General features: G+C 43.8%; 1 protein-coding gene and 1 long non-coding RNA gene across 3 annotated transcripts; one reads left to right on the top strand and one right to left on the bottom strand.

Annotated features, from left to right (window-relative positions):
* Positions 1-2,563: 2,563 nt before the first annotated feature.
* Positions 2,564-4,308, bottom strand: LOC118362027 (uncharacterized). The gene is made up of 2 exons (XR_004821127.2): positions 3,988-4,308; positions 2,564-3,461 (listed from the first exon to the last, which is right to left on the bottom strand). It is a non-coding gene; the product is annotated as an uncharacterized LOC118362027 (long non-coding RNA).
* Positions 4,309-6,499: 2,191 nt separating this feature from the next.
* Positions 6,500-26,523, top strand: iars2 (isoleucyl-tRNA synthetase 2, mitochondrial). 2 transcript variants are annotated; one of them, XM_035742568.2, is made up of 22 exons: positions 6,500-6,922; positions 7,196-7,318; positions 7,484-7,637; positions 7,985-8,133; positions 8,257-8,306; positions 11,859-12,059; positions 12,168-12,283; positions 12,403-12,572; positions 13,276-13,366; positions 13,479-13,630; positions 16,121-16,281; positions 16,380-16,482; positions 16,594-16,687; positions 17,158-17,238; positions 18,354-18,456; positions 18,593-18,695; positions 18,825-18,950; positions 19,058-19,296; positions 19,446-19,591; positions 19,688-19,878; positions 20,037-20,181; positions 25,776-26,523. In XM_035742568.2, the coding sequence occupies exons 1-22, from the start codon at positions 6,662-6,664 to the stop codon at positions 25,919-25,921; spliced, it is 3,105 nt and encodes a 1,034-aa protein (XP_035598461.1). In that variant the 5' UTR covers positions 6,500-6,661; the 3' UTR covers positions 25,922-26,523. The 2 variants fall into 2 exon arrangements, with proteins under 2 accessions (XP_035598461.1, XP_035598462.1); XM_035742569.2 differs by lacking the exon at positions 17,158-17,238.
* The last annotated feature ends 23 nt before the right edge of the window (positions 26,524-26,546 follow it).

Below are 26,546 nucleotides of genomic sequence, written 5' to 3'. Positions count from 1 at the left end.
GGATTTTGTGAAAAATTGTGAAAAACTGAGTTTAATTGTATTTGGCTAATGTGTATGTAAACATCTTAGCCAAATACATTTAAACTCAGTTTTTCACAATTTCTGACATTTAATCCTAGTAAAAATTCCCTGTCTTAGGTGTTTGTGTCCTGGGTGGCATCCTCATAATATTACTGCATTGTCCTCTGCATAGTTGTTGATGAAATTCACCACTCGCAGCAAGTCCTCATGCTTCCGGTGTAACCAGCAAGCCTTAGCTTGGGGTCTTTTATTTAGACATGTAATTTTAACATTACCTAAATAAGAAAATGAAATAAAATCCCAATCAATAGAGTCACGTTAGCAAGCCAGCTATCTAACCTCCGCTAATGTTAGCTAGCTAACAGCAAGCTTTCACCTGGGGTCTTTTTGTTTAGACATTTAACATTAGCTAGCTAAAAAATGAACTAAATCCCAATCCATAAGAGTAACGTTAGCAAGCCAGCCGTCTAACCTCAGCTAACGTTAGCTAGCTAACAGCAAGCTTTAACTTTGTGTCTTTTGTTTAGGCATGTAACGTTTTTACCTAAATCAGGGATTTCCTCATCGTCTGATTAATTTTCATAGTAAGAGAGAGTCATCATGGCATGATCGTCCTCCAGAAAGTAGTGCATCACAACTTTTTCCAACTGAATTTTGTCAATAGTGCCTGATAAATTAATAAACTGAACAAGTTCCACAGACATATGACTGAAATTGAATAATGTGTCCCGGAAGAAAAGGGGGGGTCAAAATCAAAAGTAACAGTCAGTATCTGGTGTGGCCACCAGTTGCATTAAGTACTGCAGTGCATCTCCTTCTCATGGACTGCACCAGATTTGCCAGTTCTTGCTGTGAGATGTTACCCCACTCTTCCACCAAGGCACCTGCAAGTTCCCGGACATTTCTGGGGGGGAATGGCCCTTGCCCTCCAACAGGTCCCAGACGTGCTCAATGGGATTGACATCCGGGCACTTCGTTGGCCATGGCAGAACACTGACATTCCTGTCTTGCAGGAAACCACGCACAGAACGAGCAGTATGGCTGGTGGCATTGTCATGTTGGAGGGTCATGTCAGGATGAGCCTGCTGGAAGGGTACCACATGAGGGAGGAGAATCTTCCCTTTAATGCACAGCATTGAGATTGCCAATAATGACAACATTATATATGCCTGGATTACTTTCATTTTGTTGAATCTCTTATACAAATGGGTTGAAGTAATGTACAGCAACCCCAGATGTAAAATAGTATAATGGTTACTTCTCAGAAAGTATTGAGCTTTTAAAAGGAGTAAAACTAGGTTGTCTGTTGTCTCCAGATATATTTATGGCCATTGAAATGCTAGCCATTCAAATTTGATCCAACAAGAACATTAAGGGGTTAGAAATCCAGGCGATAAAAACAAATGTCAATGTATGCCGATGACTCAAGTTTTCTTAAGAACGCAAACTGGATCCCTGCAGTCTCATGGAAGATCTAGATCACTTTTCTAGCCTTTCTGAAAACCTAATGAGAAGAGTAAATATGTATTGGTTTGTTAAAAACAGCATTTACTAATAAAATGGGTGGTGAAGTAGACATACTTGGTATTAAAATCTCAAAATATTAAAGAACATACCATAATCAATTTCAATAGAAAGTTTGCAAAAATTGAAATGATTCTGCAACCATGGAGAGGTGTTCGATAAAGTACGACTTGTCTATTAATGGGGGAATCACATTTATGAACTCTTTAGTCCTATAACAGTTTAATGGTGCTGCCTACTCCAGACTCCTTTAATCATATGAGCAATAAAAGTTATTTGGAATCCTAAGCCAGACAAAATTACATGTGCCTATTTATGTGTGTTGGGGGCTAAAATTAAATATGAATGCTTTAAACCTCACTAAAAGCTTCACTCATGCAGAAATTATACTTAAAGCCAAAATGGTTCTCCAGTAGGTTAAGGGTCATCCTTTCTTTATAAATTGCCTTTACAGACAACTTCTCATTTCCCGAATAATTAAAAATTAAATTTTGAAACCCTGGTGAAACAGATGATTTCTACACGCTGTGTGCCGTGTAGAAAGCCCATTCTGTGTGGCCTAACACTGAGCCATTGTTGCTTTTAGACATTTCAGCGCCACCATTACACTTAATCAGGGCAGCTATAGTAGGAAAGAAAATGAAGACTTATCGGCAAGGTGGTATCCAAGGACAGTGCCACATTCAAAGTCACTGAGCTCTTCAGTACAGGTCATTCTGCTGCCAAGTTGTTTTTTTTAGTAAGACTGCATGCATGGTGGCTGAACTAGCCAATCCACCAATTTGAAGGTTTGTCTACATACTTCTGGCCATGTTGCGTAGCAGCCTTTATGTAGACCTACAGTCAAAGTGTCACGAAAATAAAGCTTGAGCCATCAGCCACAAGAGTCTACTCACAGCCAGCCAAAGACCAAAAGTAATTTTAGTTGATGGGAAAAAGTGCTCAAGTCTTATTTGTACACCATGCTAAAGTATGGACTTCCATTTGACAGTAAACAAGTTTCAGAATTGACAGGTAGTAGTGTTATTCATTTTATTGTACAACATTGAATATTAATTGTAAATGTCTTAGCTTTATTAAATCTGGCAATACAAAATAAATCTAAGCATATTACATTACCGCTTAACAGTTAAAATCAAAAGTCGAGAACTTAACATATAAAATGTAGCTATTCTACAAATCACAGGAGTATATCAATCCTTTGACCAAGTATACATTGCAGTTTCAGGAGTAGAAATAGCAAGTGTGAAGTGACTAGCTGGTTAACAGTGAGAGGCAGTTGTGTTCAGATGGTCACTGGTTCAAACCCAGATTGGAGCTTGGACTCAAGTGCCAGAGAGAAGACAAAAATAGGTTAAATTAATTACAGAACGCATCTCAACCAACATATGCAGTTGATTTCCCCAGGCACAGCAAACATTTAGCTTCAGAAGTTACAAAACAGTCCAAAACGACAGCCTGCTGTCTGGACACTGGAACCAACAGAGTCAAAAAGCAGAGTTCAGTACATCCTCATGGCCTGCTGCCATTGAGGGGACCATACCATAGGGCCAGTAAGCAGGGAGTGTATGCCTGCCTATACTGGGTTGAAATAGCCGGGGAGGTGTGAGCCAAATAATTCCCATCAGTAGAAAGGTGTTCTGTTCCGCCGATTGTATTCGTGGCAGTGTGTTTAGTGCAAATGAACCCTATAAGCGGCCCTGTAGGAGCGAGCCCGCCAACATGAGAATGAGCAGCGTAAACGCACTGGACTGCAAGGACACGCAGGCTCCTTTGGGAATGGTGATGTTGGTGGTAGTGACAACATCGGGTACCTTAGTCATATTGGAACGTGCGCCGCCGTTAACTTTGGTAGTGTTCACAGTCATCGCCGGGGACCTTGTTGTAGGCCTACGCCTAATGTTTTGTGAAAAGACCTGAAACATGAGCATAGGGACGCGTCAGTGGCAACACATTTCACGTATAGAAAAAAAAACATTATCCCAATTTAAATCTCACTTTCGTCCGACCAATTTAAAAACGCAAAAAAAGTGAAGTTACCCTATGGCAGGCAATATGTTTATTTGAGAATTCACAATTACGTGCCATCACCTTATGAAAGAGGCAGTTTTCCCCATAAATTGCCTTTATATCTTGGATTCGGTATCTGAAAGCATTACCGTTTGACATTGCGCTCGTCTCAAATTATTAAAGGCAAGTTGGATTAAACATTCTAGTCAGACAGGAAACACCCGAGGCCAATTATCCACGTCATCATAAGCGTGTCACTGAGAACGAGTCTATTTGTAAACTATATGGAATAGCCTATGCTATTTGACCTTTCAGAATACCTAGCCTACTCCCCAGAATGTTGGATAGGCCTAACGTCAGTGTAATTAAATAAAGTGTGTACATTTCACAAATCAAACATTGCAAATCATTTCAGAAAAAAAATAATCTTACTTGTGATAACTGCATGGCAAGGAGAAGGAAGCCAATGTAAGTGATCACCATTTTAGTCATGTTGTCAGGTTCTTTCTTAGCCTCAATTAGGTGAGTAGCGTAACCTGTCTGTCTATGACTATTTTCCCCAATCACGGTAAATGAGTAGAGTGTAAATCCAGGGGATTTTATACCCCCACTGATTGTCACTTCAGGTCAACAGGGTTCGTCCCCATAACCACCTGTCTAGTTTGCCCCTCCAATGGAAACCTACAATTTACCCCAAGCCTCCCATAAAACATGGTTTCTAAAACTTGGTCCTGGCCTTTCAATTAGGACATAGACAACCAGGTGAGGGGAGTTCCTTGCTAATTAGTGTAGCGACTCTATTTCAACAATCAAATACAAGGGAGGTGCGAACTGAGGTTGACACGTGCTTTACAGCGTCTTTGATTTACTGTCAGCAATTCAAATAATAACCTTTGTGTTTTTAATCGCTGTCTTTTTTAGGCCTATATATCACGGTCAGTGAATATGCCTATTAATTCACAAGTTTATAATTTGAAGAGCTTGATACTATTATGATCTCTCCTCAGAGTTTATCACCTGTTGTCCTCCCTGAACATAATGGGGGCATTTTCTACACTAGGCCTATAGGTAGTTGATGATGTTGAAAATATTGGCTATTATGTTATATCCTGATGATAAATGTCAAATAAATGTTTTACACAAAAACGGGTCTAGCGGTAAATATGAACTATCTACCACAATGACAACTAATTTGACCTTTACATGTTCGATGCACTGTTGAGAGCTACATCCTGAGGGGTTCGTGCTGATTGTATGGAGATTGTGACAGCCGGTTAAATGGCGTCCCTTGGCAATGCAAGAACAAGATGTTTGTCAGGAGAAGTGCAGTCTTATCACAAGGAGAGTAATACTTGGAATATGGAGGAGGAATGGAGGGAAAAAGAGTGAGAGAGAGGGAGGAAGAGGGTGAGCTTGGGTCAGTCAAATGATGGGAAAAAAAGATGGTTTGTTAAAGAAGAATGGTAGAAAGTTTAAGCGGAGAGAGTTGGACAGGAGGAGAAGTGAGTGAGGGCGAAGTATTGGAGGTGGTAGGTGTAAGGAAGTTGTCGGGGCCCGAGGCTTGCACGGAGGGTCGGGATAAAGATTAGTCTGTGAAGTTTTTGGAAAAAGTGGACCCTTGCCTATTGGCTGATCCATTTGAGGTTTCAGGGTCAATGAAAACAGAGTTGGTGGCTGTGGAATTGGTGAGGGTAACCAAAAGTTGTATTGTCATCATTTGTATGTATTTCTGCTGGTCAGAGGGAGCAGGCGCTCTGTGTTAAATGAAAGGGGGCAAGAGATGTGAATTGTTTTGCTCTCAAAAATAAGGCGCCATTGAAAGGAGTCATTACTGGGGTAGCGGTAAATGTGAAAGCTGACCAACTGAAGGGGAAGATTCCCGGTGTTTGTGATGCTTGTCGTTTGGTGCGACGCAGACAGGGTGGCATGTGTGGAGAAACAGAAATCATTGTCTGTTCTTTTGAGTTTTGTTGAGTCTTTGCCCAACAGTGATGTTAGGATATATAAATGATCCTGTATGAGTTTTTATGCCGACTACATTACGTTGTTACAGGTGTCAAGCTTAGGGGCATGTGGCAGCAGTCTGTAGGAGGGAGGTTCCTAGGTGTGAGAAGAGTGCAGAAGGGCATGAGACAAAGGAATGTGTAACATTGGGGAAAGTAGTGGTATGTGTTAATTGTAGGGGTGCCCATGGGGCTGGGGATCAGAAATGTCCCATGCGAGAGAGGCAGGTTGAGGTTTCCAGGGATAGAGTAGTACAGAAGTTGTCATATGCTGAGGCAGTGAAGAAAGTAGAAAAAGATTTGGTCAAGGGGGAGGGATCTGAGAGGAGTGGTGTGAGTAGTAGATCTGTACCAGTACAGAGGGAGGGATCCTGAGAGGAGTGGTGTGAGTAGTAGATCTGTACCAGTACAGAGGGAGGGATCCTGAGAGGAGTGGTGTGAGTAGTAGATCTGTACCAGTACAGAGGGAGGGATCCTGAGAGGAGTGGTGTGAGTAGTAGATCTGTACCAGTACAGAGGGATGGGCCAACAAGTGATATATGTTTCAGTAAGATTGGACTTTTGTCATTTATAGTAATGGTTATCAACTGTACAACAGGGATGGAACGTAAGTCGCAGAAAATAGAGGTTGTGGTTGCAGCTGCGGAGAGGTATTTGTGTGTGCGAGACACAGGGTGTGTCAAGTGGTTGTGTCCATCCTTTCGGGCTGTTGGCCTGAAGTAGGACTAAATGCATTTAAATAGTGGAGTATGGCATTTATTATTATTTTTGTTTGTGTAGTGTTAGATGGTAGGGTATTTTTTTTTTTTACATTTTATATATAAAAAAAGACAAATTTAAGCAAAGTATAAGGGAGTTATACTCCAGTTTAGTAGGTGGCGGTAATGCAACATTTATTGGATGCCAACAACCGTTGAACCTAATCGAAGAAGAGAACTAATTTGTCCTTTCACAGTGTCCGTAGTAGTGTGTTACGTCCAGTACTTCCGGAAAACAAGAAAAAAGCGATCCAATGCTCTAAGAGGTCGCAATCATATCGATCACAACAACAAACCTGTTTTAGAATTTTGGTAGGTAGAATAGTACGAAGTGTTTGCCTCTCCATGCTGCTGTGCCGCATTTCAGCAGTGAGCCAGAGCGTAGCGAGATGGGGAACGAGTGTTCGGAGAGGCGCCCTTCTCCACCCCGCACTCTCCTTCAACACCAGCCGTTGTCAAAATGTCAGCTCCACCGAAGGTACGGTTCACCCTGCAGCCGCCCAGGGTGCCGGGCCGTACCGCGACAGTGTGTTGCTTCCCCGTACTGAATTCCCCATGAAACTAACCGGACAGAATCTCATAGACCGGGAGGTACAGATACAACAGGTAAGACGAGTGCTCTAGTCTAGCATGCTAATGTCATACTAACTAGATAGCTTACCAGTGGGCCACATGTTTCGAAACGGGTGTGTGTGACCGATTGCTAAAGAATGTCAGATAAACAAACAAGAGGTTTACTAACCACTGCAATACTCATTTTGGTTAGCTAACTAACTAACCTTTCTCAATGAGACTGTGTCTGAAATTCAGCTCTGTGCCTGTGTTATGACTATAGACTTGACAGTAATATGTCAGTGTATTGATTCTGTCTGTGTCTAGGAGTGTGGCTTTGCAGAACTCTACTCATGGCAGAGAGAGAGGAAGGCCAAGAAGGAATACTGTCTCCACGATGGCCCCCCATACGCCAATGGGGACCCACATGTGGGACATGCCCTTAATAAGGTGTTGTTATTTGCTACATTTGACATTTTAGTCATTTAGCAGAGAATCCAGCTGTACAATATTTCTCAACTGGACTTGAACCCAGAACAGAGATTAATCCTTGATGGCTCTCACTGGCAAGACAAGGCCTTTATCATAATGATTCTTTGGTGTTGTGTGTTCCAGATTCTCAAAGACATCCAGAACCGCTTTGAGATGCTGAGGGGGAAACAGGTTCACTATGTCCCAGGCTGGGACTGCCATGGGCTGCCCATTGAGCTGAAGGCACTGGGAGAGCTGGGAACCAGTGGACTGAGCCCTCTGCAGATAAGACAGAAAGGTCAGTGGGGCAGGGAACAGACAGCTGATACATTACTAGTCACTTATTGTAGATGGATAGAACTGACTAGGTATCAAACCCAGGTCACCAGCGAGACCTAGCAAGGATCATGTTAGCCTATTGAGCTGAAAGTGTAGGCTGTTAAAAGCGTAGGCATTCGCTTTTGGAGCTTACACAAATATTCAGGTCTCAGACAAAATTACTCATCACATGACTGTGGTTCACTGAAACACAAAAACAGCTCTGCCTATTGATTTAATAGAATCTGATATCCCACTGTGTATGTGTGAGACCAGAATTAGCTGTGTGTGTGTCTGTTGATGAACTGTGGTCCCTCTGCTCTCCAGCTCGGGAGTTTGCGGAGGGGGCGATCGCTCGTCAGCGCGCTGCCTTCCAGCGCTGGGGTGTGATGGCGGACTGGGATAAGTGCTACTACACCTTTGATGGGACTTATGAGGCAGCTCAGCTTAAGGTCTTCCAGGACATGCACAGCAAGGTGGGATATATTCTATCAATTTGGGTCAGCCTGCCTCTCCAGAAGATCTGACACTCATTCTTTCGCTTGCTCGCTCTCTCTCCCCCAGGAGCTAACTGTTTGTTCTTGTGTTGTAATTTCTAGGGTCTGATCTACCAGGACTACAAGCCAGTTTTCTGGTCTCCTTCCTCCAGGTAGGCAGCACTTAGTGGCTTCTGGATATAGTCTCTGCTACATAGCTCTTCCACATACTTTTGGCCATGTAGTGTATGTGGATACCCCTTCAAATTAGTGGATTTGGCTATTTCAGCCACACCCATTGCTGACAGGTGTATTTTATTTATTTAACTAGGCAAGTCAGTTAAGAACAAATTCTTATTTACATTGACGGCCTAGGAACAGTGGGTTAACTGCCTTGTTCAGGGGCAGAAAAACAAATTTTACCTTGTCAGCTCTGGGATTTGATCTAGCAACCTTCCGGTTACTAGACCAACGCTCTGACCACTAGGCTACCTTTCACCCAGTGTTTACAAATGAGCACACAGCCATGTAATATAGACAGAGATTGGATGTAGAATGGCCCGTACTGAAGAGCTCAGTTACTTTCAAAGTGGCACCTTTCCAACAAGTTAGTTTGTCAAATGTCTGCCCTGCTAGAGCAGCCCCGGTCAATTGTAAGCGCTGTTATTGTGAAGTGAAAACGTCTAGGAGCAACAACGGCTCAGCCGCGAAGTGGTAGAACACACAAGCTCACAGAACGGGACTGCCGAGTACTGAAGCGCATAGTGCGTAAAAAGCATCTGTCCTCGGTTGCAACACTCACTACCGAGTTCCAAACTGCCTCGGGAAGCAGCGTCAGCATAAGGACTGTTCGTCAGGAGCTTCATGAAATAGGTTTCCATGGCCAAGCCTAATAGGTTTATGTTTAATTTATTTGCACAGAAAAAACAACTTATCGTCAACAATACAGATAAAAACATTTAACTAAAAATACGGTGTGCAGGTGTGGTCTGTAGCCCATGGGCTGATATGTAAACCACACCACAAAAAAACTATACTAATTCTATTTTTATTTAACCAGGTAGGCCAGTTGAGAACATGTTCTCATTTACAACTGCGACCTGGCCAAGATTTTTATTTTGTTTTACCTTTATTTAACTAGGCAAGTCAGTTAAGAACAAATTCTTAATTTCAATGACGGCCTAGGAACAGTGGGTTAACTGCCTCGTTCAGGGGCAGAAAAACAGATTTTTACCTTGTCAGCTCTGGGATTCGATCTTGCAACCTTTCGGTTACAAGTCCAACACTCTAATCACTAGGCTACCTGCCGCCCATGAAGATGAAGCGAAGCAGTGCGACAAAAACAAAAACACAGAGTTGCACATGAACAAACGTACAGTCAATAACACAAAATAAAATAAAAATAGAAACATCCATAGATCTGTAGAAGAGTAGGGAGGTAAGGCAATAAATAGGCCCTCGAGGTGAAAATAATTACAATTTAGCATTAATACTGGAGTGATAGATGTGCAGATGATGATGTGCAAGTAGAGATACTGGGGTGCAAGAGGGCAAATAATAATATGGGGATGAGGTAGTCAGGTGTGCTATTTACAGATTGGCTGTGTACAGGTACAGTGATAGGTAAGCTACTCAGATAGCTGATGCTTAAAGTTAGAGAGGGATATGTAAGACTTCAGCTTCAGTGATTTTTGCAATTCGTTCCAGTCATTGCCAGCAGAGACCTGGAAGGAAAGGTGGCCAAAGTAAGTGTTGGCTTTGGGGATGACCAGTGCAATATACCTGCTGGAGCGCGTGCTACGGGTGGGTGTTGCTATGGTGACCAGTGAGCTGAGATAAGGCGGGGCTTTACCTAGAAAAGACTTATAGATGACCTGAAGCCAGTGGGTTTGGCGACGAATATGTAGCGAGAGCATACAGGTCGCAGTGTTGGGTAGTATATGGGGCTTTGGTGTCAAAACGGATGGCACTGTGATAGACTACATCCAGTTTGCTGAGTAGAGTGTTGAAGGCTATTTTGTAAATTACATTGCCGAAGTCGAGGATCAGTAGGATAGTCTGTTTTACGAGGGTATGTTTGGCAGCATGAGTGATCGATGCTTTGTTGGGCAATAGGAAGCCGATTCTAGATTTAATTTTGGATTGGAGATGCTTAATGTGAGTTTGGAAGGAGAGTTTACAGTCTAACCAGACACCTAGGTATTTGTATTTGTCCACATATTCTAGGTCAGAACCTTCCAGAGTAATGATGCTAGTCGGGCGGGAGTGTGTGGGCAGCAATTTGTTGAAGAGCATGCACTTAGTTTTACTAGCAGTTAAATGGAGTTGGAGGCCATGTTGTTGTAGTTGTTGAGTGTTGTATGGCGTTGAAGCTCGTTTTATTTATTTTTTAGCACAGTCTCCAAAAAGGGCCAGATGTATACAGAATGGTGTCGTCTGCGTAGAGGTGGATCAGAGAATCACCAGAAGCAAGAGCGACATCATTGATATCTACAGAGAGAGAGAAGTCGGCCCGAGAATTGAACCCTGTGGCACCCCCATAGACTGCCAGAGGTCCAGACAACAGACCCTCCGATTTGACACGCTGAACTCTATCTGAGAAGTAGTTGGTGAACCAGGAGAGGCAGTCATTTGAGAAGCCAAGACTATTGAGTCTGCCGATAAGAATGTGGTGTTTGACACAGTTGAAAGCCTTGGCCAAGTCAATGAAGATGGCTGCACAGTACTGTATTTTATCGATGGCGGTTAGGATATCGTACATGAGTACTAAAATAAAAAAGTTTTTAAAACGGATAACAAAAATTATAAATGAATTGATCAGTAACTATGATCACCATGTGCAATGTCAAGCATCAGCTGGGATGATGTAAATCTTGCCGCCGTTGGACTCTGGAGCAGTGGAAACACATTCTCTGGAGTAATGAATCACGCTTCAGCATTTGACATTCTGACAGACAAATCTCCATAGACAATTATTCCTCCATAGAAAAGATTGTAAACGGCCCTTCAAATTAGTGGATTCAGCTATTTTCCGAATCCACCAATGGCATGCTCCTGGCAGATGTCAGCATAGTGCCAACTGTAAAGTTTGGTGATGGAAGAATAATGTTGAGGCTGTTATTCAAGGCTGTTTTTTTGTGGTTTGGGCTAGGCCCCTTAGTTCTAGTTAAGGTCAATCTTAATGCTACAGCAAACAATGACATTCTTGATGATTCTGTGCTTCCAACTTTGTGGCAACAATTTGGGAAAGGCCCTTTCCTGTTTCAGCATGACAATGCTCCCGTGCACAAAGCGAAGTCCATACAGAAATGGTTTGTTGAGATTGGTGTGGAAGAACTTGACTGACCTGCACAGAACCCTGACCTGAACCCTATCAAACACCTTTGGGATGAATTGGAACGCCGACTGCGAGCCAGGCCTAATCGCACAACATCAGTACCTGACCTCACTAAAACTCTTGTTGGTGAATGGAAGCAAGTCCCCGCAGCAATGTTCCAACAACTAGTGGAAAACCTTCCCAGAAGAGTGGAGGCTGTTATAGCAGCAAAGGGGGGGATCAACTCTATATTAATGCCCATGGTCTTGGAATGAGATGTTCAGCGAACAGGTGTCCACATTATTTTGGCCATGTAGTGTATCTCTGCTGCGTCTCCCCCCACCCCTCCTTTCATTCTCCTCCTCTTTACCTCTAATTTTCTCTCTCTCGCGCTCTCTCTCCCCCCCAGGACAGCTCTTGCGGAGGCAGAGTTGGAGTATAACCCACAGCACGTGAGCAAAGCAATCTATGCCACCTTCGCCCTGGCCACCTTGCCCCCTAAGATGGCGGAAGCTGTAGGGGAGTTGGGCAGCATTTCTGTGTTGGTCTGGACCACCCAACCATGGACCATCCCAGCCAACCAGGCTGTCTGCTTTATGCCCAATGCCCAGTAAGTGCTACTGTCAACAGACATCCCCTCACACACCTACATGCACCTTCAGTACTATACGGTATAACTCCCACCTTTTGTAAATGTGTTTTAATATCTCACACACAGGTACTCAGTAGTGAAGAGGAGAGACAGCTCACAGCTCCTCCTAGTGGCCACTGAGCGTGTTTCCAGCCTGGCAACACTGCTGAGCACAGAGCTGGAGACTGTGGGCACTTTCACAGGTAAACTGGACAGACAGACAGACAGACAGACAGACAGACAGACAGACAGACAGACAGACAGACACAAACAAACATTGTCATGCCACTCTGTCACTTTCTCTTCCCATCCCCACCTCCAGGTACAGAACTTGAGGGAGGAGTCTGCCAGCATCCCACCATTCCCAGGAAGGAGGTTCCATTGCTTCCAGCTAATTTTGTGACCATGGGCAAAGGAACGGGATTGGTTCACACAGCTCCTGCCCATGGGATGGAGGACTACAGTGTGGCCTCTCACTTTAAACTATCAGTGGTGCGTTCCTTTACTAATATATCAATGGGATTGACAGAACAATATCAGTTGGTTAACTTCAAAAACATTTTGGCTTCCAGGCTAAAAGTCTTCATGAACTTCCAATGACATCTGTCCTAGAGATGGGCACGGTTTGTATTTCTATTAAGGATTCTCATTAGCTCTTCCTGGGGTTAATGTTAGTATTCGATTACCTGAGTGGGTGTTCATTTTCAGAGTGAACCAATTTCAGGACTATTTTAACAATGAAAAAGCTTTGTCTAAATTACATTATCCTTGTGACATTTTTACTTGCAATGATATACCAAAGAGTTTAATAACCACTACATTTTAAATTCCTAATTTAATGAAACTGCAAACTTTTGAGTGTAGTTTTTATAATGGTGCATTACATTGCTATTGCCCCACTTCAAATAGCAATTACAGGTGCTCATCTAAGAGTTTCTACAATACCTGACACAGATCAACGCAAAACACTCACCAGAAACACCAAACTACTGAAGAAAAGCAGCATGGCCTCTGTTTACCTCTGCCATGTGCATTTGTGTCGTTCTGATTGGTCAATAGTCTATAATTTTTTTGTGTAACTCTTTATATAACAATGAGAATTTAGACTCCGTCATGATATTATTCGAAATAGTAAAATAATTTCAATTACCCACCCCTAATCTGTATGGCTGTGTGTGTGTTTCCTCTGTTCTAGGAGTGTATCGTGGATGAGGAAGGCAGGTTCACTGAGCTGGCTGGGCCTGAGCTACAGAGTCTGTCTGTGATGGGGGAGGGCAACGATGCAGGTAGGATGAAACTGTGAGAGAGACAGGGAGGATAATGCTTAACTTTTATTCTCTAGTTCAACTTCTTGCTCTCTTTGTACAAGCTTTTGTGTGTGTTTTGTGTGCATGTCAGTGATCTCCATGCTGAAGGCTGTCGGTTCTCTAGTGAAGGAGGAGGAGTGTGTCCACAGTTACCCGTACGACTGGAGGAGTAAAGAGCCTGTAGTCATCAGACCCAGCAAACAGTGGTTCATTGACATCGCCAGCCTCAAAGACAAGGCCAAGGTAGGAATCACACACTGGGGATCACTCTTACTTACTTACTTACTGACGTTATTGTCCCCATGGGGAAAGTCTGTTGCAGTGTCATGTACACATTCAAAGTGGCGTTTAAATACAAAACACGATTGACAAAACAACATAACATTTACACACCAATAAAAATAATAATAGTAAGAAATAAGAAATAAAACATTTTTAAAAATATATTTTTTTTTAAAGAAGAAAAGGCCAGCAGGCTAGTCTTAACGGGGTCAATGGGAACATTCGCCCGAGCTATTTAGGAGGGATATCACACCTGGCACAAATTATTGTCTCGTTCTATTTTTCCTGCCGAGGGGTGCCCTATACCAGCCCAGAGGGGAGTAATTAAAAGTCCAGGTACAGGGGGTGGCTTGGGTCTAATATCATTTGTGAGCCTTACGGAGGGCCCTGACCTTAAAGATCTCATCCAGGCCTGTCTGTGGTAATAATCCTTCTCAGCATGTTTCTCTGGCTGACAGTGGCATTGCCAAACCAACAAACAATACAAAAAGTTCAAATACTCTCAATAAAGGATTTGTAAAACAGAGTCAGTATAGTAGAGTCGACATTAAAAGAACCCAACATTTTTAGAAAGTACAGTCTTTGTTGGCTCTTTTTGTAGATCAGGTCTGTACATTTACTCCACTGAAGCTTATTGTCCAAAAAAACACCCAGATATTTATATTCCTCTACAATCTCTATGTTCTGACCTCTGATAGATGTTGCAGAGGTAGGTGTTGTGCATAGACTTCAGGAAGCGTACATCTCTTTGGTCTTGTTGGTATTGAGGACCAAGTGTGATTCCTCACACCACTCTACAAAGTCACCTAGGACCCTGGGCCATGATGTTCCTCATCATCATGCAACAGGCTGATCAAGGCAGTGTCATCAGCGAACTTAACGAGGTGTCTGTCAGTATGGGAACTAGTACAACTATTAGTGTACAAGATGTACGGGAGTGGGGGCAAAACACATCCCTGAGGAGAGCCTGTGTTGGTATTGCGTATATCTGACACATGGGGACCTATTTTGTCTCGCTGTGAGCGTTGGCTCAGGAAGTCCAACAGCCACAAAACCAGACCCCCGTCTAAGGAGAAGTCCCGAATGAGTCTCTGTGCCAGAATGTAAGGCTGGTGTTGAAGGCAGAAGAAAAGTCAACAAACAGAACCCTGACATGGGATTTGGCACCTTCTAGATGTCTATAGACCATGTTAAGGAGGGTAAGAATGGCATCATCAACTCCTCTGCTAGGCTGATCGGCAAACTGAAATGTGTTGGAGCTTCTGGGTGACACTGAGAATATGACTTTTCACAATTTTCTCAAGGCATTTCATAACTAATGATGTCAAGGCGACAGGGCAATAGTCATTCAGCACAGAGGGATTAGATGCTTTAGGAATTGATATAATTATAGGTTTTTTTCCACAACACTGAAGTTGTTGCTGGTTGAGTGAGGATTGGAAAATGTCTGTAAAAACACCAGCCAATTGTTCAGCACAGTGCTTTAACACATGTCCACTCATTTTGTCTGGGCCTGGGCTTTTGTATGTGTTACATCCCCTGAACAACTTCAGACTGTTGAACAATAACTCCCTCAAACATTTGTAATGATGCTTCCATTTGTTTTACTTCCGACACGAAGATGTCTGATTCAAATCTTGAGAAGAAAACATTCAGACCATTAGCCATGTTCTGGCCCTCATGTCCCCCAAAGTCAGCACTGGTTTTTCCCCTGCCTATGTGGGAGGCACTAGCCATGGATTTAATCCCTCGCCAGGCCACCCTTGTGTTTCCTGAGGAGAGGCTCCTCTCCACCCTTGTGTTTCCTGAGGAGAGGCTCCTCTCCACCCTTGTGTTTCCTGAGGAGAGGCTCCTCTCCACCCTTGTGTTTCCTGAGGAGAGGCTCCTCTCCACCCTCGTGTTTCCTGAGGAGAGGCTCCTCTCCACCCTCGTGTTTCCTGAGGAGAGGCTCCTCTCCACCCTCGTGTTTCCTGAGGAGAGGCTCCTCTCCACCCTCGTGTTTCCTGAGGAGAGGCTCCTCTCCACCCTCGTGTTTCCTGAGGAGAGGCTCCTCTCCACCCTCGTGTTTCCTGAGGAGAGGCTCCTTGTCCACCAGTATCTGTCTTTTGATCCCACGTTGTACATCTCTTAAAGTCTGTCTATCACCCCCAGAGATGACTCTGTTCTCACTGCGATACATTGAGAGGGATTCTTTCAAACAGGTGATGATTCTCACTCGCATACACTTAGAACAGGTCCTACTCAGTAAGTTAGACTCTTAGAAACTGAGAATGATTCTTCTTATAGAGCAGGGATCAACTAAATTCAGCTGCGGGATGATTTTTTTCTTCTTCAGCGGATGGTCAGGGGGAACGGAACATAATTACAAATCATTTTTTTAGACTGCAAGAAGCCCAAAAAGAGAGAATATTTGACTAAAACATTTAGTTGTGTCTTTCTGACTGTGTGTAGGAAGTGCTGGCTAAGGTGCGTGTGATCCCAGAATCGGCGAGGGGCAGTCTGTTGGCCCACCTAGACAGAAGACCGTACTGGTGTATCTCACGCCAGAGGAGCTGGGGTGTGCCTATACCTGTGTTCTACCACAAGGAGACAGGAGAGCCTCTCATTAACAAGTAACTACACACCCACAAACATACACACACACACACACACACACACACACACACACACAACGCCACCCCGCTCTGACCCCTGGTCTCTCCCCCTAAAGGCACACTGTATCCCACGTGACCCAGCTGTTCTTAGAGAAGGGCAGTGACTGCTGGTGGGAGCTGCCCCTGGAATCTCTACTGCCACCAGAGGTGCTCAAGAAGGTGAGTCACCGCAGCACTTTCACTCACAAGTCGGTGAATATGGTTGTATGATTAAAAGAGGATTTTAGCACCTTGTGTGTGTGAAGGTTAACGTATGTGTGTGTTTGTCAGAGTAAAGCAGGAGAGGTAACAGACTACGAGCGTGGAGATGATGTGTTGGACATCTGGTTTGACAGTGGAACCTCCTGGGCTGCTGTTCTTGAAGGTGAGGCTCTGTGTTTAGCTAACCTGGCGAAGCTACGTACGACATCTGCCAAGTATTCTTACACTAGCGATTACACTTGTGTTTTCTTAGAATTCAAGGCTGTGTCTGAAGGTTGTTTTCTTAGCTAGGCCTAGCTAAATCACAACTTACTGCACTAACCAGTTATTGAATACTGTACAAACTGCCTGGTGACGCTATCTCTCTCTGGCACATGGTGATTTGTTTATGCATTAGAAATGACTTCTATCTCATATATATGAAGCGTGTGTAGTCCTCGTACATCAGCCATTAGCTTTATCCCTCTCTGGAACACACCTTACTGAAGTGTTCTATAGTCAGATAATAAGGAAGACTTTCATTTGTTTGGATATTGTTCTTGTTGTGGCATTTGGCAAGACTGACATCCAACATACACAATTTCCCAAGGTTTACCCATGTTGTCCATGTGAGTGGTTGTGTTGTGTTTTCAGAAATGAAGGAGGAGAGTGGCACTGACTCTGAGTCACGGCTCAGCTGGCTCCCTTCCTCCCTACGCAAACCCCTGGTGCCAGGTTAATAACCCCCAGACCCCTCTTCTACTCATCTCCCCCTTCCCCCCTCTTCTACTCATCCCCCTCCCCCTCTTCTACTCATCCCCCTCCCCCTCTTCTACTCATCCCCCTCCCCCTCTTCTACTCATCCCCCTCCCCCTCTTCTACTCATCCCCCTCCCTCCTCTTCTACTCATCCCCCTCCCCCTCTTCTACTCATCCCCCTCCCTCCTCTTCTACTCATCCCCCTCCCTCCTCTTCTACTCAACCCCCCTCTTCTACTCATCCCCCTTCCCCCTCTTCTACTCATCCCTCCTTCCCCCTCTTCTACTCATCCCTCCTTCCCCCGTCTTCTACTCATCCCTCCTTCCCCCCGTCTTCTACTCATCCCTCCTTCCCCCGTCTTCTACTCATCCCTCCTTCCCCCGTCTTCTACTCATCCCTCCTTCCCCCCTTCTTCTACTCATCCCTCTTACTTCCTCTCCATCTCTTCTCTATATTTCTGTTTTTCTATTGATTTCTGTTTCTTTCTCTCACTACCCCCCTCTCTCTCTCCTGCTCTCCTCCCCTTCTCTCCTCAGCTTGTAGGACTCTGAGCACCTTGTTTGGGAGCTGAGCACCTTAAAGATTGGTTATCTATAAGATTCACTCCCTGACTGTGCTCTCTGTTTAGTCAGCAGTCTCTCTCTTTGGCAGCAAGGGAGGATCTCCCCCTGAAAGCCTGGTGGCTGTACCTGTGCTATTGTCTAAGACAGGAGCACTACGGTCTCTAAGCCTCTCTCTAACCTCTACAGTACCCCGTGGCTTTGGAAGGCTGCCTCGCCATGTAACGTTTCTGTACTGTCTCTCCCAAGGCTGGCCAAGGTGGAATGTCTGTCGCTACTACTTTCACGCAGGGCATTGATCAAGGCATGGTTGCACTATCTTGGTATACTTGTCATGCATTGTCTCAATGTCCTCACTACCAGTGGCTGTGGTCTCTGTCCCTCTAGACTTGTCCTACCTCTTGTGGACAGAGTCAGTGACGTTCCCCTGATACTAACAATCTGCCTTTCTTCTCTGTTTGCATGAATTGGTTAAGAACAAAACACTGCAAAGAACTAAACACGTTTTTCCGCTCGCGCTCTCTCTCGTCAGACTCGAGGGCTGATGTGTATGTGGAGGGAAAGGACCAGATAGGTGGATGGTTCCAGTCCTCTCTGCTCACCAGTGTTGCCGTGCAGAAAAGGGCTCCCTACAAGTCAGTGAAATACTTTTTATATCTATGTGTGCTTGTTGTAAATGTGTCCGTAAGAAACCCAGAGAAGAATCTGTATTCATAACTTTCTCTCTCAGGGCTCTGATGATGCATGACTATCTCTCTCTTTCTCTCTCAGGGCTCTGATGATACATGACTTTGTGATAAGCGAGAAAGGAGAGAAGATGTCCAAGTCTTTAGGCAACGTAGTAGACCCCGATACAGTCATCCACGGGGGGGAGGTGAGAGGCTGTGGATGAGACCTAACCTTTCTGGAGAAACATACACACACTCCCGGGGTGGTCAACAGTGTTAGTCCTTAAAGGCTTTCACCCTACCCCACTCTATCTCTTTCCCTCTATTTCTCCCAGGACCCCAGTGTGTCTCCTGCCTATGGAGTGGATGTGTTGCGTTGGTGGGTGGCAGAGTCCAACGTCTTCTCTGAGGTCCAGATCGGCCCCAACGTGCTCAACTCAGCCAGAGACAGCATCAATAAGGTGAGTGTCATTGTGTCTACTATCTGGGTCTGTCAGTCTGTCTGTGTAGAAGTCTCGTTACCTGCTTCTCCACTCCGCTGTGAAAGCTCTCCCTCGTCTCGTTCTAGTTGAGGAATACCCTGAAGTTCTTGCTAGGGAATCTGCAGGGTTTTGACCCTCGTACTCAGGCAGTGGACCCTAAAGAAATGCACTACATCGACCAGTACCTACTGCACCTTCTACGGAACTACAGTATGAAGATGACAGATGCCTACAATGATTTTGGTGCAGGCAGGGCCATCCGCCTGCTCCAAGCCTTCATCACCAGAGACCTCTCCAAGTTCTACTTCAGCATCATCAAGGACAGGTACTGATACTCTTGCTAAATACTGCTACCACTGCTATTGTTATTACATTGTCTACTCCTACTCTGTTACACTTGACAACACTATAATGACTAATGTCATTGCTACTATATGGCACTATTAATAGTCTGTTACTCTCTCCCTCTCCCAGGCTGTACTGTGATCCTGAGGACTCGTTGGGTCGGCGGTCCTGTCAGACGGTTCTAGAGGAGATTCTGGACGGAGTGACGCGCTCCATCGCTCCTATCCTACCTCACCTGGCCGAAGAGGTCTACTTACACGCCCCAGGACATAACGGTATGGCCTGGTGTGTTTGTGTGTGTGTGTGTGTGTGTCTGTGTGTGTCTGTGTGTGTGTGTGTGTCTCAGTGACTCTGAAAGTCTCTATCTTCAGAGGGGGAGACCCTGTTCAGGAGTGGCTGGATTAAGAGCAGTCCTGTGTGGCGGAGGCCGGGATTGGAGGAAGCCGTGGAGGGGGCATGCGCTATCAGGGATTCCTTCCTGTCCTCTATCCCAGGACGCAATGCAGCCGAGTATGAGCTGACCATAGAGATTGAGCCTGGCCTACTGTTTGAACTCATTGAGGTAAGGGGGCAGAATGCGCTCTCTGATGTCCTCCTCATAAACACTATACCACAAACGGCTGAGATGTCGTTGTATGGAAGGGACGGTCTTTCAGGTCTCAGAAAAGCGACTGCAAGTTGGCTACCACAAACTTTACCTATCTAATCTCTCTTTCTCAGTCTCTCCAAGTCGAACCTACTTCCTCTTGCTCTCAGCTAACAGAGCTGATGATGTCATCGCAGACAACCCTGACTAGCGCCCTGCCCAGAGACCTGCCCGCTGATGCCCTCATCAGCAACGGCAGTTTCCTCATCAACCTTGAGGGTGAGTCCCAGCTAAGCTAACACTAGTACATTTACAATGCTGTAGTAGCTGAATCCAAAATGAAACTCTGGGTTCTATAGGGCCCCCGAGTGGTGCAGCCGTCTAAGACACTGCATGTCAGTGCAAGAGACGTCACTGCAGTCCCTGGTTTGAATCCAAGCTGCATCACATCCGGGCATGATTGGGAGTCGCATAGGGCGGCGCACAATTGGCCCAACGTCGTCCGGGTTTGGACGGGGTAGGCCGTCATTGTAAATAAGAATTTGTTCTTAACTGGCTTGCCTAGTTAAATAAAGGTTACTTTTAAAAATGTTTTTATATACAATCATATCCGCTTTAGCGGTTGTTTTGGCAGTGTAGGAGGTAGAACTGCGTTAGAGCTGTCAAATCCACAAGCAGCTCCTTTCCATTGGCTACACGGAGTCACATTAAGAAATCACATGCAGCCTTGTTTACAAGTTTGAACACTGGAATGTAAGATGTAATCTACACCTTTATTATGATGCAAATCCTCATGATTTAGTTTAAGGATTTTTTTTATTTGAGGTTCATTTCTATATAGCCTAGACTTTCCCATTCTGAACTTCTAACGCGAGTGTGGTGGATGTGGCTTCATGACACTGATCAAGATAAGCTGCTCACCAGTTTGACAGCTCCAACACAGTTAATAGCCAATTCATACTTGCTCTAGCAATGCAATCCGGAGGCTCCGTAAGGAGGGTTTGACACAGTTGATGGTAGGTGGGGCAGGAGGTCCTGTATAAACACTCACCTTCTTGACAACTTCCTTCACAACATCTCTGCTCAGGGAAACTCGAGAAGTATGAATGCTCTGACTACTTCTACGGAGGCTGCATCGCAGTAAATTCTGTACAGCCACTGCAGGTGTCGGATTTACCTTTTAGGCCTACACCTATATTGCGTTTATACAGGACCTACTGCCCCCACCGTCTAATCATCTGCCCCCACCGTCTAACCAACTAATCATGTACATACGGAGCTATAAGGAGCCCTCTACATTGTTACAATTTTTGGGAGGCGCACAGAGATTAGGCTCCAGAGACTCAGAAATTGAATCACACCCACCTTACGGAGCCTCTGGATCGCCAACCCGGAATTGGCTTTTACACCTCAGACTAGTGTTGAACGGTATCCTGAAACTTATGTACTTTTTGAAACTAGAATATGAAAAGGGTTCGGTACTATAATTTCTGTTACTTTCCAGAAGTGTCACATCACACGGGAAGCCAAGCCAGAAATAAAAACTAAAAAGCCATATTACAACCAGTGATGTAGTGGAGGGTAAACACTGTTTACACCTTTTTTTTGTGAAAAAGCATTTACCTTTTTGGTTACCAATGCTCTAGAAAGTTGAGTGAAGTTCAATCTCATGCTTCACTCGGTGGGCTGATAATTCTAAGTGGCAAATTTTATTGGTCACATACGTGTTTAGCGAAATGCTACTGTTTCTAACAGTGCAGTAATATCTAACCATTTCACAACAATATACACATCTAAAGTAAAGGAATGGAATTAAGAATATATAAATATTTGGATGAGCAATGTCAGAGCGGCATAGACTAAAAATAGTACATACAGTGGGGCAAAAAAGTATTTAGTCAGCCACCAATTGTGCAAGTTCTCCCACTTAAAAAGATGAGGCCTGTAATTTTCATCATAGGTACACTTCAACTATGACAGACAAAATGAGAGAAAAAAATTCCAGAAATGAATTTATTTGCATATTATGGTGGATTGGTGGCTGACTAAATACTTCCCCCCCCGCCCACTGTACATATGAGATGAGTAATGCAAAAATGTGTAAACATTATTAAAGTGACCAGTGATTTCAAGTCTATGTAAGGCAGCAGCAGCCTCTGTGCTAGTGATGGCTGTTTAACAGTCTGATGGCCTTGGGATTTCAGTTTGTCAGTGATGTGTACTCTGAGGAAATTGAAGCTTTCCACCTCCACTGCTGTCCTGTCGATGTGGATAGGGGGTGCTCCCTCTGCTGTGTCCTGAAGTCCACAATCAGCTCCTTTGTTTTGTTGACATTGGGTGACAGTTTTATTATTCAGGGCCCTCACCAGGGCTGTAAACAAATTGAAGTGGGTCTAGGGTGTCAGGTAAGTTATGTGTAACCTTTATTTAACTAGGCAAGTCACTTCTGTAGCTTAGTTGGTAGAGCATGGCGCTTGTAACGCCAGGGTAGTGGGTTCGATTCCCGGGACCACCCATACGTAGAATGTATGCACACATGACTGTAAGTCGCTTTGGATAAAAGCGTCTGCTAAATGGCATATTATATATTACTTAAGATCAAATTGTGATTTACAATGACGGCCTAAGTTAGAGGTGACATGATCCTTGACTAGTCTCTCAAAGCTCTTCATGGTGACAGAAGTTAGTGCTACGGGGCGATAGTCATTTAGTTCAGTTAACTTTGCTTTCTTGGGTGCAGGAGACACAGATCGGATACAAGCAGAGAGGGGTTAGTAGTACAGTGGTTCCCAAACTTGGGGTCGGGGATTCATACGGGGTCCCCTAAAGTTGAAATGATCAAACATATTAATAACTTTAAATGGGTATAGAATCCAATATTTTAGAGTAAACTTTTACTGTTAGAATGCACTTTAATGTCATTGTGTTGGGACAGCCTGTGGAACCTAAAATTGATTGAAATATAAAACTGCTTTACAGATAGTGACACAAACAATGTGAGGCTGAGGCAGGCTGCAATGCAGGAAGCAAACAGAGGTTACAGTGGTTCCCAAACTTGGTTGGTGGGGTCCCCTGAAATGTAAATGTGGTCACCAGAGAATCTAATCTTAACAAACACAATAACAAGTTCATCTTCAAATGGGTATACTGCCCTTCCAAGCAAAAAGGCAGTAACTGCTCATAGCGTGGAACTGAGAAAAGGCTTTTATTTACCTTGGTTTCACAGTTACTGCTTTTCTCCAGAACACAATAGAAGCAGGATACTTGTCCACATATTTAAGCATGCATTTAATTTAGCAAAAATGACATAACTAATTTTTGACCAAATAAACAGTTACTGCCTTTTTGCTTGGTAGGGCAGTATAGACTACAACATTTTAGATTCAACTAAGGGCTTTTTATACGGGTGCACTTTAGATGTTTACAATACAGAACTGAATTACATGAGATACTAAGAACATGAACGTGATATTACATTAGGCCTTCCCAATAGACCTGCATGAAAATGCAATCAAACAATACAGTTCTAAAAATGTTTTGGTTTATATCGGTGGTTGTTCGTCTTCTCTTTAGTTTACCCCTGCTCCTTTTTTTTACCACTACATCCCTGATTACAACCTGTGTGTTGTGATTGCATTGTTTGCTCTAGAACCTGTTAGTTCATATGCCTCCCCACTGTGATAATATAGGCCTAAGTCAGAGACTATAAGAGACAGAATAAATTCAGCCACACCTTTGTTTCATCACAAAACCAGAGAGCAACATCCGGTTTAGTCCACAAAGCATATTGTCCGGTTTAGTCCACAAAGCATATTGTCCGGTTTAGTCCACAAAGCATATTGTCCGGTTTAGTCCACAAAGCATATTGTCCGGTTTAGTCCACAAAGCATATTGTCCGGTTTAGTCCACAAAGCATATTGTCCGGTTTAGTCCACAAAGCATATTGTCCGGTTTAGTCCACAAAGCATATTGTCCGGTTTAGTCCACAAAGCATATTGTCCGGTTTAGTCCACAAAGCATATTGTCCGGTTTAGTCCACAAAGCATATTGTCCGGTTTAGTCCACAAAGCATATTGTCCGGTTTAGTCCACAAAGCATATTGTCCGGTTTAGTCCACAAAGCATATTGTCCGGTTTAGTCCACAAAGCATATTGTCCGGTTTAGTCCACAAAGCATATTGTCCGGTTTAGTCCACAAAGCATATTGTCCGGTTTAGTCCACAAAGCATATTGTCCGGTTTAGTCCACAAAGCATATTGTCCGGTTTAGTCCACAAAGCATATTGTCCGGTTTAGTCCACAAAGCATATTGTCCGGTTTAGTCCACAAAGCATATTGTCCGGTTTAGTCCACAAAGCATATTGTCCGGTTTAGTCCACAAAGCATATTGTCCAGTTTAGTCCACAAAGCATATTGTCTGGTTTAGTCCACAAAGCATACAGCATGGTAAAGCAAGTTAACATTTCCGACTACTAAATAACTATTGATTTAGAACCATGGAGAGTTACCGCAAGTCAAAGAAAACAGGAGCTGACTCCACTATTCCAGCACCATTTCAGCTAAATGCTTTGTGAACGTTTCAACATCATCAAATAACTTGTGCTTTAGTCTAATGCAGTGATAACTAAAAGATTCCAAAAACAATTTAGTCCAATCAACTTAAGAGATCACATGGCTGTCCATGGTACTTATTTGTGTGTGTGCGTAAGTAGAAAAAACACAGTTGACTCACTCTACTAGTAGAGAAACGCAAATGTCATCCTCATGTTGCCAAAATGGTTTATGACTCTGTCAGACTGTACACACTTAGTTTTTGTTGTCCTAGGCTACCTGGCCAGGCCAGAGGCACAATGTATGAATTTATGGTTGGATTAGATTTGCCGTTATATTCATTGGCCAGTACTTAAAATGAAGTAAAACCACAAATCCAACTCCCTATATCCGTCAATGGCTAATTTAGGAAATGTCCAATTTTAGCTAGCTAGCCACCAGAGGGCAACAATTACATTTTTTTCTGCCAATGAAGTTTGGGTTGATGTGAAGCCAAGTCCAAACTGGTTTCCCTTTAAACTTTTGTTTTGGTGTGCCAGAACCATTCACAGTTGAGCTCACTCAGTTTCTCAATGCTGATTGGCTATTATTTACTTTTTTTTATTAAGGGAGGCCAAATTATTTGTAATCTGTAGCACCATGAAATCAGCCAAAACAAACTCGATAGCTCAGTGCATGCATACACTTATTGAATATGCATTCATTCACCTGTATTGTGAATAAGCCTAGGCTACATCGTGACTTATCGTTCAAATAAATTATTACCATTGTAGTTTGATTGTGTAGTTGATTTATTAATGCATACATGGCTGTCTTTCTAAAACAATCTAATGTGATAATAAACAGAGCAGTTTCTCTGACTTTGGCTAATATGCCTTTTTTCGCATTGTGATACTAAACCTGGTATCAGTATCTAAGTCAATTCTGGTGTCTACTATCGCCAGTTAACACTTGATCTGATTGAATCTTTGCCTTAGGCTTCTTTTTTTTTATAGGCAGCCCAATTCTGAACTTTGTTTTCACTAATTGGTCTTTTGATGAATCAGATCAGCTCTAAAAAAACAAGAGCTGATGTGATTGGTCAACACCAATTAGTGTAAAGAATATCAAAATTGGGCTGTCAGTTTAACGCAATCATGGTCTGTTCAAAACAGCCAAGTATTTTAGGGGTCATACAGTAACATGGTTGGTGTTCACTATACACCAAACCTTAACTTGTCGAGTAAGAAACGTTTTAATATGGTGTCTGGTGTGCACTAATGAATATGACCTTTTAACCTCCCTAATCATAGCCCCTAGTAACATTTTCGCTCTGTCCAATCAGGTGGGGTTATCCGTGAGGACAGTGCTTACCAAGTAGCGGCAGTGCCCACCTCCATGGCCCGGTGCCCGAGGTGCCGGCGGTACACTTCAAGCTCTCCAGACTGCCCCTGCCCCCGCTGCCAGACCATCCTTACTAGGGCGCAGTGACACGTCCGCCCGCACCATCACAACCTGCAAATTGCCGTTTAACCCGGTCTATCTGCTTGAACTGACTCCAGACAACTAGGGGTCAACCAAGAAAGACCCTGCTTAGCAACGCACTGAGAGGGGAAACAGCCAGACTGTCTGGCAGTTACCTAAATGACATTATCTTTCTTCAGCTCTTCAACTGACATTGACTCTGGCATGTTGCCGCATGCAGTGAGGATGGATGGTTTACAAGACAGGCTTCGTAAAACAAAGCACACATTTTATTTTGATAGAGGGAATTGTCATAAGAGCTATGCAGTACTTTTTGAGTTCATAAGACACCTCTCCCAAAGAAGGGCACATCAGTGATGTTTCCTAGAAAGGGACGTGTATTGATAGTCCTGGACCCCTCCTATGAGGCACAGTGTGCAGTAATATACCTACTAAGAGAATCAAGTCATCGGGTCTGATTATTGTATGTATTAGAAGGATATATAGGGGATGGTACAACACTGAGCGCTTCGTTTTTTTTATTTGTATTCATGTTTAATGATAATCTGTATAGTTCTCCTGTCCACTTGTACGAAATCTATTAAATAAAGGATGATCATTAAAATACACTTGGAAGCCAAATAAGTGCAAT

The sequence above is a fragment of the Oncorhynchus keta genome, chromosome 29 (assembly GCF_023373465.1).
Source record: "Oncorhynchus keta strain PuntledgeMale-10-30-2019 chromosome 29, Oket_V2, whole genome shotgun sequence".
Classification (NCBI taxonomy): Eukaryota; Metazoa; Chordata; class Actinopteri; order Salmoniformes; family Salmonidae; genus Oncorhynchus; species Oncorhynchus keta.
This window is presented reverse-complemented; position numbering and strand designations above follow the sequence as displayed.

What these genes read in the sequence shown, in the direction of transcription:
- iars2 (XM_035742568.2), top strand. Translation starts at nt 6,662, where the DNA reads ATGCTGCTGTGCCGCATTTCAGCAGTGAGCCAGAGCGTAGCGAGATGG. An exon ending in GGGAGGTACAGATACAACAG is followed by an intron (nt 6,923 to 7,195) that starts GTAAGACGAGTG and finishes GTCTGTGTCTAG; the next exon opens with GAGTGTGGCTTTGCAGAACT. An exon ending in CTCACTTTAAACTATCAGTG is followed by an intron (nt 12,573 to 13,275) that starts GTGCGTTCCTTT and finishes CCTCTGTTCTAG; the next exon opens with GAGTGTATCGTGGATGAGGA.